This window comes from Sturnus vulgaris, chromosome 31 (assembly GCF_052056855.1).
Source record: "Sturnus vulgaris isolate bStuVul1 chromosome 31, bStuVul1.hap1, whole genome shotgun sequence".
Taxonomy (NCBI): domain Eukaryota; kingdom Metazoa; phylum Chordata; class Aves; order Passeriformes; family Sturnidae; genus Sturnus; species Sturnus vulgaris.
In genome coordinates this window covers 4,453,440-4,465,685 of record NC_142273.1, presented here as the reverse complement: position 1 = coordinate 4,465,685, position 12,246 = coordinate 4,453,440, and the positions used below count along the sequence as shown (strand labels likewise).

Sequence of the window (12,246 nt, the reverse complement as noted above, 5' to 3'; positions counted from 1 at the left end):
GTCCCAAAACAGGACCAAACCCAGGGCAAAAACAGGCCCAAAATACGGAAAAATCCAGATTCAAATCGGGCCCAAAACACGAAAAAATCCGGATTCAAAACTCCCCAAAACCAGCCCCAAAACCACCCCAAAATCCCCAAATCCAGCCCCCAAATCCCGAAATTCCCCGAATCAGCCCCAAACAGGCCACGATGGTCACAACATTTATAATTTATTTGCTCTTATTTACACGGCAGTGCAGGTGGGGGGGGTGGGGGGTGCTGGCCACGCCCCCTCTGTCGCGACAGCGGCGACAGCGGCGACAGCGGCGACGGGGGAGGGGCTGCCCGGTGAGTGCCCAGCCCGAAATTCCCGATTTCCCCCAGCCCGGAGCACCCTCAAATTCCCCAGGAGCACCCGGGGACCCCCCAAAATTCCCGGGGACCCCCAAAAATTCCCGGGGACCACTCAAAGACCCCCCCAAAAATTCCAGAGGGACCATCCAGGGACCCCCAAAATTCCCGAGGATCATCCAGGGACCCCCACAAATTCCCCGGGATCACTCAGGGACCCCCCAAAATTCCAGAGGGATCATCCAGGGACCCCCAAAATTCCCGAGGATCATCCAGGGATTCCCAAAATTCCCGAGGATCATCCAAGGACTCCCAAAATTCCCAGGGACCACTCAAGGACCCCCACAAATTCCCCGGGATCACTCGGGACCCCCCAAAATTCCAGAGGGATCATCCAGGGACCCCCAAAAATTCCCAGGAACCACTCAAAGACCCCCCCCCAGAATTCCCGGGGGAGCACCCAGGGACCCCCGGCCCGGATCCCCCTCCCCAAAACAGCCTCAGGCAGGGAACTGGGGAGAAATCCCAGGATTTTGGGGTCGGGAAAAGTGAAATCTTGTCCGGTGGTGGGGCCAGGGGGATCCTCACACCCCAAAACATGCGGGGGGACCCCAAAACTCCCCCAAACCCCCCCTTGATCGAGACCCCCCCTCCCCAGAAGTCTCAGGCAGGGAATTGGGGAGAAATCCCAGGATTTTGGGGTCGGGAGGGGGAAATCCCGATTTGTGGGGTCGAGGGGATTCCCTGACCCCAAAACATGCGGGGGGACCCCAAAAACCGCCCCCCAAACCCCCCCCCGATCGGGACCCCCCTCCCCAAAAGTCTCAGGCAGGGAACTGGGGAGAAATCCGAGGATTTTGGGGGAAACCCGCCCGGATTTGGGGCGGGATTTGGGGTCGGGGTTTGGCACACGACGCTGCTCAGCCCTTCCAGGAGCTTCCCGGGGCCTGGGGGGATTTTTGTGGGGTCGGGGGGGTCCCCAAAAAAGGCGGGGGAGACCCCAGGACCGGTCCCGTTTGTAGGGGCAGCTCCTCCCAAACCCTTAAATCCCATTTTTGGGGTCGTTCCAAACCCCCCCAAACCCTTAAATCCCATTTTTGGGGTCATTTCCACCCCCCAACCTCTTAATCCAATTTTTGGGGTCGTTCCCCCTCCCAACCCCTTAAATCCCATTTTTGGGGTCATTGCCTCCCCAAACCCTTTAACCCCATTTTTTGGGATCCCGTTTTTGGGGACAGCCCCCCCTCCCCAACCCTTTAACCCCAGATTTTTTAGGATCCCCTAAAAATCCCTTTTTTGGGGTCACCCCAACCTTTTAACCCCTCATTTTTTGGGGTCCGGGGCATCCCCACAAAATCCCTTTTTTTTATTTTGGGACACCCAAACCCTTTAATCCCATTTTTCGGGACCCCAACCCTCTTTTGGGGTCCCCCCAAATTTATTTTTTATTTTTTTTTGGGGTCCCCTCACCTGTGGCCCTATGTCACCTCCTCGGCCGTGTCCTCTGGGGGTCTCTGGCCCTGCTCGTCGCCCCCCGGCGACGTTTTTGGGGTTTTTGGGGGGGTCCCCTCCGATTTTTGGGGTTCCTGGGGGGCCTCGGGGGGGCTGGGACCCTGTGGGGTGAAATTTGGGGGGGAAATTTGCTGATCCCAAATCCCGCGGGGTTTGGGGTCCCCGCTTCGATTTCGGGGTCTCTCTCTCGGTTTTTTGGGGGGATTTTAGCGATTTTTGGGATTCTCCCGTTTTTTTTTTTGATTTCCCGCAATTTTTGAGATTCCTGTGGGTTTTTTTTTTTGGCGTTTCCCACTTTTTGGGGGGGATTCCCGCATTTATTTTTATTTATTTTTTTTTTATTCTCCTCCCCAGTTTTTGGGCTCCTCTCCGTTTTTGGGGACTCCCCTGGTTTTTGGGATTCCTGTGGGGGTTTCTTTATAACTCCCATTTTTTGGGATTCCCCATTTTTTTCTGGGATTCCCGCTTTTTTTTTTGGGATTCCTGCCGGTTTATTTTTTTTTCCTCTTTCCTCCATTTTTTTGGGACCCCCCCATTTTTATCTTTCGTGGTTTTTTGGGGGGGATTTCCCTTTTTTTTTTTGAATTCCCGATTTTTTTCCGATTTCCCGATTTTTGTGGCGATTCCTGCTCTTTTTTTGGGATCCCCCCCTGTATTTTTTGGGGACCCCGGGTGGGATTTCGGGGGGTCCCCACCTGGTCGTTGCCCTCGGGGGGGCTCCTGCAGACGATGTCGCTGAACTCCCCGGGGCTCTCCTCGGCCGGGGGCGCCGTGGGGGTGGCGGCTGAGGAGGGGAAAAATAAAGAAAAAAACGGGAAAATTACGGGGAAAACGGGAAAAAAATACGGGGGAAAAATAGGGGGGAAAAATCAGGGAAAGTGGGAAAAAATACGGGGGAAATGGGGGAAAAATGCAGGGAAAAACCAGGGAAAATGGGGAAAAAATACAGGGAAAAGCACAGGGAAAATGGGAAAAAATACGGGGGAAATGGGGGAAATGGGAAAACAAGTGAACAGGAGAATAGGAAAAGGAGAAAAATGGGGAAATGGGAAACGGGGAAACGAGAAAATGGAAAAAAAAAAGAGAAATGGGAATTGGGGAAAATGGGAAATGGGAAAAACAAGAGAACAGGAGAAAAGGAGAAAAATGGGGAATGGGAAAATGGGAAAAAGGAAAAATTGGGGAATGGGAAAATGGGGAAAAATGGGGAAAGGGAAAAATGGGGAATGGGAATTGGGGGCACTGGGGACATTGGGGACACTGGGAATGGGAATTGGGGACACTGGGGGCACTGGGGACGCACCGGCCTCGGCCGCTTTCTCCGTGTTGAGCCTCCAGCACCAGAAGGCGGCGCCGAGACTCACGGCCACCAGGATGAGACACAGAACCACGTACCCAGAGGTGGAGAACACAGAGGGACCCCCTGGCAGGGCCACCGCGGTGTCACCAGCACTGCCACCAGCAGTGTCACCCTGTCACCCTCAGTGCCACCCTACCCTGTCCCCGTGTCCCCCTCCCAGTGCCACCCCTCCCGTCCCGGTGCCCCCTGTCCCCCGTCCCGGTCCCAGTGTCCCCCCCGGGTCCCTGTGTCCCCGGTCCCGGTGCCCCCTGTCCCCCATCCCTGTCCCTGTCCCCCTGTCCCGGTGTCCCCATCCCTGTCCAGGTGTCCCCATCCCTGTCCCCCCATCCCTGTCCCTGTCCCCCTGTCCCCTCATCCCTGTCCCCCCATCCCTGTCCCAGTGTCCCCATTCCTGTCCCCTGTCCCCCTGTCCCTTTCCCCCCATCCCTGTCCCTTTGTCCGGGTGTCCCCATCCCTGTCCCCCTGTCCCCCCCTCCCTTTCCCATCCCTGTCCCCCCATCCCCATCCCCGTCCCCTTGTCCCCCTGTCCCCCCATCCCTGTCCCTTTGTCCAGGTGTCCCCATCCCTGTCCCCCCATCCCCGTCCCCCTGTCCCTTTCCCCCCATCCCTGTCCCCCTGTCCCTTTCCCCCCATCCCCGTCCCCGTCCCCTTGTCCCGGTGTCCCCATCCCCGTCCCCCCCCGTCCCCATCCCCGTCCCCGTCCCCGCTCACCGCCGCCCTGGCACAGCTCCTGCAGGTGGAACAGCGCCACCTTCTGTTCCGCGGGGTTGCTGACGGTGCACGCGTAGGTGACGTTGGTGGCCGCGGGCGGCAGCGCCACGCGCAGGGTGGTGCCATCGGGGGACAGGCGGTGGCCGCCCGTGCCCAGCTCGCCCCAGGCCAGGCTGTCGCGCCTCCAGGTGACATTGACGGCGCCTCTGCCGCTGCCCTGGCACTGCAGGGTCAGGTTACACCACTCCAGGGTGCTGGCCAGCAGCTGGCTGCGCGTCCGCGGCGTGGGCACCGACTCTGGGGACACGGGGGTGACACCCGGCTGGCACCGCGATGGCACCCAGGGGACACCGCGATGGCACCGCGATGGCACCCAGGGGACACCCAGGGGACACCCGGCTGGCACCGCGATGGCACCCAGGGGACACCCAGACCCCCAAAACCCTCCCAGGACTCCAATTCTGTCACAGAGCCCACTGTGATGCCACCCCAATTTAATGAATTAATGCCATCAATTAATTAATTAACCAATTAGCCCGTCCCCACTCACCACAGATGGGTCAAAGGCCTGATCATCGTTTCCCATTCCAGTTCTCCCTCCGTGCCTCAGTTTCCCCACCCAAAACCCGACTCAATTAAATGAATTAATGAAACAAATGAAATGACCTAATAAAATGAATTAATGCCATTCATTAGCTAATTAACCAATTAACCCATCCCTGCTCATCATGGACAGAAAACTTGAAGGATCAATCATCGTTTCCCATCCCATTTCTCGTGCCTCAGTTTCCCCAACCCAAGGAGACGAAATGACGGAATTAATTAACGCAATTAACCAATTAACCAATTCAGGCTCACCGTGCACGGACAGGTTGAAGGCCTGGTCGTCCACCAGGGCCGGCTGCAGTTTGATCCTGGCCCCGAAGACGCCGCTGTCGCCGCTCTGCAGCTGCCGCAGGCGCAGCGCCGTCGAGTTGAACATTTCCAGGCGGGAGCCGAAGCGATCGCGCGGGTCCGGGCGCTCGAAGCCCCCCGGGCCCACCTCGGCCACCTGGATGGTGGCGCCGCTGCCGCCCCCCGAGAAGCTCCACTCGATCTCCTTCACCGTCTGGTTGGGCGACAGCGCCGGCGACAGCAGCACGGAGCCCCCCAGCACGGCGTGGAGCTGCCGGGGAGGGGCCCGCGACTGCCCGAACAGCAGCTCTGGGGAGCCAGAAACGACAAAAATGGGATCGGGGACAGCTTGGGGACATTTGGGGACACTTGGGGATGGGGTGGGGACAATTTGGGGACAATTTGGGGACATTTAGTGATGGCTTGGGGACAATTTGGGATGGTTTTGAGGATGTTTAGGGGACCTTAGGAAACATTTTTGGGACATTTGGGGCCATTTAGTGCCATTTTGGGGATGCTTTGGGGACATTTTGGGATATTTGGGGACATTTGGGGACAGTTTTGTTTTGGGGACAGCAGCACGGAGCCCCCCAGCACGGCGTGGAGCTGCCGGGGAGGGGCCCGCGACTGCCCGAACAGCAGCTCTGGGGAGCCAGAAACGACAAAATGGGATCGGGGACAGCTTGGGGACACTTGGGGACACTTGGGGATGGGGTGGGGACAATTTGGGGACAATTTGGGGACACTTGGGGACATTTAGTGATGGTTTGGGGACATGTGGGGATGGGTTGGGGACGTTTGGGGATGGTTTTGGGATGTTTTGAGGATGTTTAGGGGACGTTAGGAAACATTTTGGGACATTTGGGGCCATTCAGTGCCATTTTGGGGATGCTTTTGGGACATTTTGGGATATTTGGGGACATTTGGGGACAGTTGGGGTTGGTTTGGGGATGGTTTGGGAGCCTTTAGGGACATTTTGGGGACATTTGGGGACATTTTGGGGATGCTTTTGGGACATTTGGGGATGTTTAAGGGACATTAAGAGACATTTTGGGGACATTTTGGGATGTTTGGGGACGTTTTGGGGACATTGAGTGACATTTTGGGGACATTTAGTGACGTTTTTGGGACATTTTTGGAATATTTGAGGCGATTTTGGGGACATTTTGGGGACATTGGGGGATTTTTGGAGATTTTTGGGGGGATTTTTGGAATATTTGGGAATATTTTGGGGACATTTTTTGGGAAAAGCAGAAATTTTTTGGGAAAAGCAGAAATTTTTTGGGAAAAGCAGAAATTTTGGAAGGAAAAGCAGAAATTTTTTGGAAAAAAGCAGAATTTTTTTGGGAAAAGCAGAAATTTTGGGGAAAAAGCAGAATTTTCTGGGGAAAAGCAGATTTTTTTTGGGAATAGCAGAAATTTTGAGGGAAAATTCAGCTAAAAAGGTAAAAAACTAAAAGCTACAGGTTTGGATCGAGGTGAGCCCCAAAGAGAGGGAAAAAAAAAGGGAATTTTGGGGGAAATTTGGCCAAAGTTTTGGGGTGAAAAAAGGGAATTTTGGGGTAAAAAATGGCCAGAATTTTGGGGGAAAAAAGATAATTTTTGGGGAAAAATCAGCCAAAATTTTGGGGGGAAAAAGGGAAAGAAAAGGGAATTTTGGGGTAAAATTGGCCAAAATTTTGGGGGAAAAAAAATGGGAAATTTTTTTTAAAATGGGAAATTTTTTAAAAATGGGAAAATTGGTCACAATTTTGGGAAAAAAAAGGGGGGGGGAAAAAGGGAATTTTGGGGTAAAAATTGGCCAAAATTTGGGGGAAATTAGAGGGAAAAAAAAGGGAATTTTAGGGGAAAATTGGCCAAAAATTTTTGGGAAAAAAAGGAAAAAAAAAAGGGAATTTTGGGGTAAAATTGGCCAACAATTTTGGGGGGAAAAAAGGGGAAAAAATGGGAATTTTAGGGGTGAAAAAAGGGGGAAAAAAAAGGGAATTTTGGGGTGAAAAAAGGGGGAAAAAAAGGGAATTTTGGGGTAAAAATCAGCTACAAAAATAAAACCTGTGCGGGCTCTCACCAGAGCATCGCTCCAGCAGGGACAGGTTGGAATTCCCGGGCAGAATTCCCAAAATTTCATTTTCTGCCTCCAAAGGCGCCTCCTGCAGGAGCCCTGCGGAAAATCCAGAAGGGATTGGGGGAATTTTTGGGGGGGGTTTTGGAAAATTTGGGATTTTTGGGGGGTTTGGGGTTTTTTTTTGGAGGAATTTCCTGAAAAAATTGGATTTTTGGGATGGAATTTCTGCAAAAATTGGGATTTTTTTGGGGGTGGAATTGCTGAAAAATTGGATTTTTTTAGGGTGGGATTTCTGCAAAAGTTTGGAATTTTTGGGGTGAAATTTCTGCGAAATTTGGGATTCTTTTAGGGGGGAATTTTCTGAAAAAAAAATAAAGATTTTTTCGCGTGGAATTTCTGCAAAAATCGGGATTTTTTTGGGGTGGAATTTCTGCAAAAAGTGGAACTTTTGGGGGTGGAATTTCTGCAAAAATTGAGTTTTTTGGGGTGGGATTTCTGCGAAATTATGATTTTTTTTTTTTAGGGTAGAATTTCTAAAAAATTGGATTTTTGGGGTTGAATTTCTGCAAAAATTGGGATTTTTGGGGGGGATTCTTGGAGCTTTTTTGGGGATTTTTTTTTGGGGGTGGGATTTCTGCAAAATTTGGGGTCACAATGAAAATAAACGCCAAAAAATCAAAATAAACCACACGGGGACGGGGTGGGATCCTAAACCCCCTGGGCTGCAAAATCCGGATTTTTCCTGGGCTGAGCGTCCCAAACCATTAAAAAAAAAATCCCCAAAAAATAAAAATAAATAAAAAATTATTTTTAAAAACGGCACAAAAAAAAAAATTAAATAAACAGAAAAAAAATTAAATTAAACTCCCACATTAGGACAGGGTGAGTTCCTAAATCCCCTGGGCTGCAGAATTCCGGATTTTTTTCTGGGCTGAGCATCCCAAACCATAAAAAAAAAATCTCAAAAATAAAAATAAATAAATAAATAGAAAGAAAAAGAAAAAAAATAAAATTCCCCCAAAAACTCCAATTAAAGCCCCACACGGTGTCGGGGTGGGTTCCTAAATCCCCTGGGCTGCAGAATTCCGGATTTTTCCTGGGCTGAGCATCCCAAACCATAAAAAAAAATTCCCAAAAATAAAAATGATAAATAAAAATAATAAATTAATTAAAAATAAACCGGAAAAAAATCAAATTAAAGCCCCACATTAGGACAGGGTGGGTTCCTAAACCCCCTGGGCTGCAGAATTCCGGATTTTTCCTGCTCTGATCATCCCAAACCATTAAAAAAAAATTCCTAAAAATAAATAATAAATAAATAAATAAACCCAAACAAATAAAAATAAACAGAAAAAAAATCACATTAAACTCCCACACCAGGACAGGGTGAGTTCCTAAACCCCCTGGGCTGCAGAATTCCGGATTTTTCCTGCTCTGATCATCCCAAACCATAAAAAAAATTCCCCAAAATAAAAATACATAATAATAAATAAACCCAAACAAATAAAAATAAACAGGAAAAAAAATAAAATTAAAGCCCCACACCAGGACAGGGTGGGTTCCTAAATCCCCTGGGCTGCAGAATTCCGGATTTTTCCTGGGCTGATCATCCCAAACCATAAAAAAATATTCCCAAAAATAAAAATAAATAAATAATAAATAAATAAACCCGAACAAATAAAAATAAACAGAAAAAAAATTAAATTAAACCCCCACATCGTGACGGGGTGGGTTCCTAAATCCCCTGGGCTGCAGAATTCCGGATTTTTCCTGGGCTGAGCATCCCAAACCATAAAAAAAAAATCTCAAAAATAAAAATAATAAATAAAAATAATTAATTAATTGAAAATAAACCGGAAAAAAATCAAATTAAAGCCCCACATTAGGACAGGGTGGGTTCCTAAACCCCCTGGGCTGCAGAATTCCGGATTTTTCCTGCTCTGATCATCCCAAACCATAAAAAAAATTTCCCAAAAATAAAAATAAATAATAAATAAATAAATAAACCCAAACAAATAAAAATAAACAGAAAAAAAATTAAATTAAAGCCCCACATCGTGACGGGGTGGGTTCCTAAACCCCCTGGGCTGCAGAATTCCGGATTTTTCCTGGGCTGAGCATCCCAAACCCTAAAAACATCCCCAAAATAAAAATAAATAATAAAGAAATAAAAATGAACCCAAAGAAATAAAAATAAAGCGGAGAGGAATCCCCTGAGAGCCGCACTCGGCGCGGGTTCCTAAAGCCCCTGGGCTGAGGATCCCGGATTTGTTTCCCTGCTCTGCTCATCCCCAGCCCGAATCGATGCGGAATAAAAATGAAATTGGAATTTTCTGGGGGTTCCCCACTCACCTGGGCCCAGCCCGAGCAGCGCCAGCAGCAGCGGCCGCAGCCGCTCCCGAGTCCGCATTTTGGGATTTTGGGGTTTTTTGGTTTTTTTTTTTTTTTTTTTTGGGTTTTTTTTCCCCAAAAAATCCGCGGAAAAAAATGGAAATAAAATCAGCGGGGGGGAGGAGGGGGCATGGCGGGGGCGGGATGGGATTGGATTGGAAATAAAATAAAATAAAATAAAATAAAATTAAATTAAATTAAATCCAAATGAAACGGGGATTTGGGATGGGAAAAATCCGCGAGGGGAGGGAGGGGGAGGGGAGGGGGGAGGGGCGGGAGGGGGGAGGGGAGGAGCCCGGATGGGCGGGAAAGGAAAATTAAATTGAGAAATAAAATAAAAGAAAATAAATGGAGTGAAATAAATAAAATAAAATAAAATAAAATGAAATAAAATAAAATAATAAAATAAAATAAAATAAATAAAATAAATGAAATAAAATAAAAGAAAATAAATGGAGTGAAATAAATAAAATGAAATAAATAAGATAAAATAAAATGAAATAAAATAAAAAATAAAATAAAATAAAATAAAATAAAATAAAATAAAATAAAATAAATGAAATGAAATAAGATAAAATGAAAATAAAAGAAAATATAATATAATGAAATAAAATGAAATAAAATAAAATTAAAAAAAAAATAAAATAAGTGAAATAAAATAAAATAAATAAAATAATATAAAATAAAATAAATAAAATAAATGAAATAAAATAAAATAAAATGAAATAAGATAAAATGAAAATAAAAGAAAATATAATGAAATCAAATAAAATGAAATAAAATAAAATATAATGAAAAAAAATTAAAATAAAATAAAATAAGATAAAATAAAATTTAAAAAAATAAAATAAAATAAGATAAAATAAAATAAAATAAATAAAATAAATGAAATGAAATAAGATAAAATGAAAATAAAATAAAATAAAGTGAAATGAAAATAAAAATTAAATAAAATAAAAAGAATAAGAATAAAAATAAGAATAAAAATTAAAACCTGGGAAAAAGAATTCCTGCAATTCCAGACGGGGAATTATTTATTTATTTATTTGTTTATTTATTTATTTTAATTTTTGGGGATCCCTGAGGGGATTTTTGGATTTTTGGGGGGGTGAAATAAAAGCGATTTCCAGGAATTGCAGAGAATTTTCTTGGGCGCTGAACAAAACCCAAACACCTGGAAAAAAAGCGAATTCCTGGAATTCCTGGGATTTTTATTTTATTTTTTATTTTTTATTTTTTTTTTGAGAGTCCTGAGCCCAAATTAAAGGACGGGGGATCCCAAATCCGGGGAATGAAAAATCCCAAATCCGGGGAATAGAGAACCCATAAATTCAGAGATTTGGGATCTTTTATTCCCTGAATTTGAGATTTTTTATTCCCCGGATTTGGGATTTTTTATTCCCTGAATTTGGGATTTTTTATTCCCTGGATTTGGGATCCATTTTCCCCCAAATCCATTGAACGGGGGGAACCAAAACCCCACAAAAATGGGGGGGGGGGGACACGGGACCCTCAAAGCCCCCCCAAAGGGCTCGGGGCTGCCCCGCCTTGGGGCCACCAGCGCAGGGATGGAAATGGGGACAAATCAGGAATTTTTGGGATTTTTTTGGGGCCTTCCCGGGGGTCCCCAAATCCCCCCCGGGGGTCCCCAAATCCCCGCTCGTCGCACAGCGATGACGTCACAGAGAAAGAGCGTAAACAACAATGGCGGCGCAGAAAATCTCGCGAGATCTCGCGGGATTTCCACCCCTTTCCGAGGTTATAAATACCCCGGCGTGAGGGGCGCGGCCCTCAGAGCCCGCCCAGGAGGGGGCGGGCACGGGTGGGGGGGGCGCGCTGCGCTGAGGGCGCGAGCAGGCCCCAAACATGGCGGAGTTTGTGAGGGGAGAAATGGCGGGAATTCCCCTCAGAAATTCGGGAATTCCGCGATTCCAACCTTGGGATAACCGGCCCGGATCCCACTTTTTTATTTTTCCATAAAAAATAAAATTATTTGGGACCCCCCCCCCCCCCCCTTATTCCTTCCTTACCTCTCCCAGCAGCTCGTGATTTGAGAATTCCAAATTTATTAAATTTAATTAATTGTGCTCTGTGAGGGAGGGAAAGGCTGGAAGCTGAAAAAATAAAAAATTTTTTAAAAAATCGATTTTACGTTCTAAAAGCCAAATTCCGGATTTTTTTGAGGGAATCCTGATTAAATTTTTGGGATTCAACTCGTTTTTATATAAAGAAATAAGAAAGGGATGAGGCGAGGGATTTGTGGTAAAAATTCCCGAGGAATAAATCGGAATAAACTCAGGAATAAATCAGATAAATCCCTGGAATAAATTTATATTTAATAATATTTTTTCCTTCAGTTGAGGTACCTTGGAACTGCAGGAATTATTAATAATTATCCATTCCAGAAAAACCATTAAGAAATTTTAAAAATCCCCTTTTTTTTTAAACCAAAATATTGAAAACACGGAGCCACTTCGAATTTTTTTTTAACCATTTATATTTATATATATATATATATATATAAAAAAATTAAATATATATAATATATCGTGTTTAAGACTAAAAATATAGTACAGAATATTTAAAAAAAAAAAAAGGAAAAATGCAACTTTTTTTTTTTTTTTTTTTTTTTGTAAAAAAAAAAACGGGAACGGGGAGGAAAAAACTGCGGAATTTCAGGGAAAAAAAAAGGGGAAATTTCTAAACCAACTTTGTGCTAAAAAATATTTAAAAAAAAAAAAAAAAGGGGAAAAAAAAATCCCAATTTCCAACCCCAAAAAATGGGGTTGGAATTTTAAAGCTTCCCGGTGGCCGGGGTGGGCATTTCCCCCTTTTTTTTTTTTTTTTTTAATTTAATTTTTTTTTTAATTTTTTTTTTTTTTTTGTGGAATATTGCTCTGGAATTTTGGGATGCAGCACCTGGAATTCCCTCCCCCCTCCCTCTGGAATTCTCTGGAATTTTTTTGGGAATTTTAATTTTT

General features: G+C 45.8%; 2 protein-coding genes across 3 annotated transcripts; both read right to left on the bottom strand.

Annotated features, from left to right (window-relative positions):
* Positions 1–195: 195 nt before the first annotated feature.
* LOC148220807 (SLAM family member 8-like) lies at positions 196–5,221 on the bottom strand. Of its 2 annotated transcripts, XM_088181025.1 has the most exons (5): positions 4,774–5,221; positions 3,916–4,212; positions 3,148–3,267; positions 2,540–2,628; positions 196–1,945 (listed from the first exon to the last, which is right to left on the bottom strand). In XM_088181025.1, exons 1-5 carry the CDS (start codon positions 5,219–5,221, stop codon positions 1,811–1,813), a joined length of 1,089 nt encoding a protein of 362 aa, XP_088037151.1. In that variant the 3' UTR covers positions 196–1,810. The 2 variants fall into 2 exon arrangements, with proteins under 2 accessions (XP_088037151.1, XP_088037150.1); XM_088181024.1 differs by having other exon boundaries at positions 196–2,628.
* Positions 5,222–5,274: 53 nt separating this feature from the next.
* LOC148220806 (uncharacterized) lies at positions 5,275–9,519 on the bottom strand. Its single transcript, XM_088181026.1, has 3 exons — positions 9,227–9,519; positions 6,878–6,970; positions 5,275–5,453 (listed from the first exon to the last, which is right to left on the bottom strand). The coding sequence occupies exons 1-3, from the start codon at positions 9,282–9,284 to the stop codon at positions 5,275–5,277; spliced, it is 330 nt and encodes a 109-aa protein (XP_088037152.1). The 5' UTR covers positions 9,285–9,519.
* Between the last annotated feature and the right edge of the window lie 2,727 nt (positions 9,520–12,246).

What these genes read in the sequence shown, in the direction of transcription:
- LOC148220807 (XM_088181024.1), bottom strand. Translation starts at nt 5,221, where the DNA reads ATGTCCCCAAATTGTCCCCAAATTGTCCCCACCCCATCCCCAAGTGTC. An exon ending in CTTCAACCTGTCCGTGCACG is followed by an intron (nt 4,213 to 4,773) that starts GTGAGCCTGAAT and finishes CCGTGTCCCCAG; the next exon opens with AGTCGGTGCCCACGCCGCGG. An exon ending in GGAGAAAGCGGCCGAGGCCG is followed by an intron (nt 2,629 to 3,147) that starts GTGCGTCCCCAG and finishes TCCCCTCCTCAG; the next exon opens with CCGCCACCCCCACGGCGCCC.
- LOC148220806 (XM_088181026.1), bottom strand. Translation starts at nt 9,284, where the DNA reads ATGCGGACTCGGGAGCGGCTGCGGCCGCTGCTGCTGGCGCTGCTCGGG. An exon ending in GCTGCTCGGGCTGGGCCCAG is followed by an intron (nt 6,971 to 9,226) that starts GTGAGTGGGGAA and finishes GATTTTCCGCAG; the next exon opens with GGCTCCTGCAGGAGGCGCCT. An exon ending in CCTGCTGGAGCGATGCTCTG is followed by an intron (nt 5,454 to 6,877) that starts GTGAGAGCCCGC and finishes CTGGCTCCCCAG; the next exon opens with AGCTGCTGTTCGGGCAGTCG.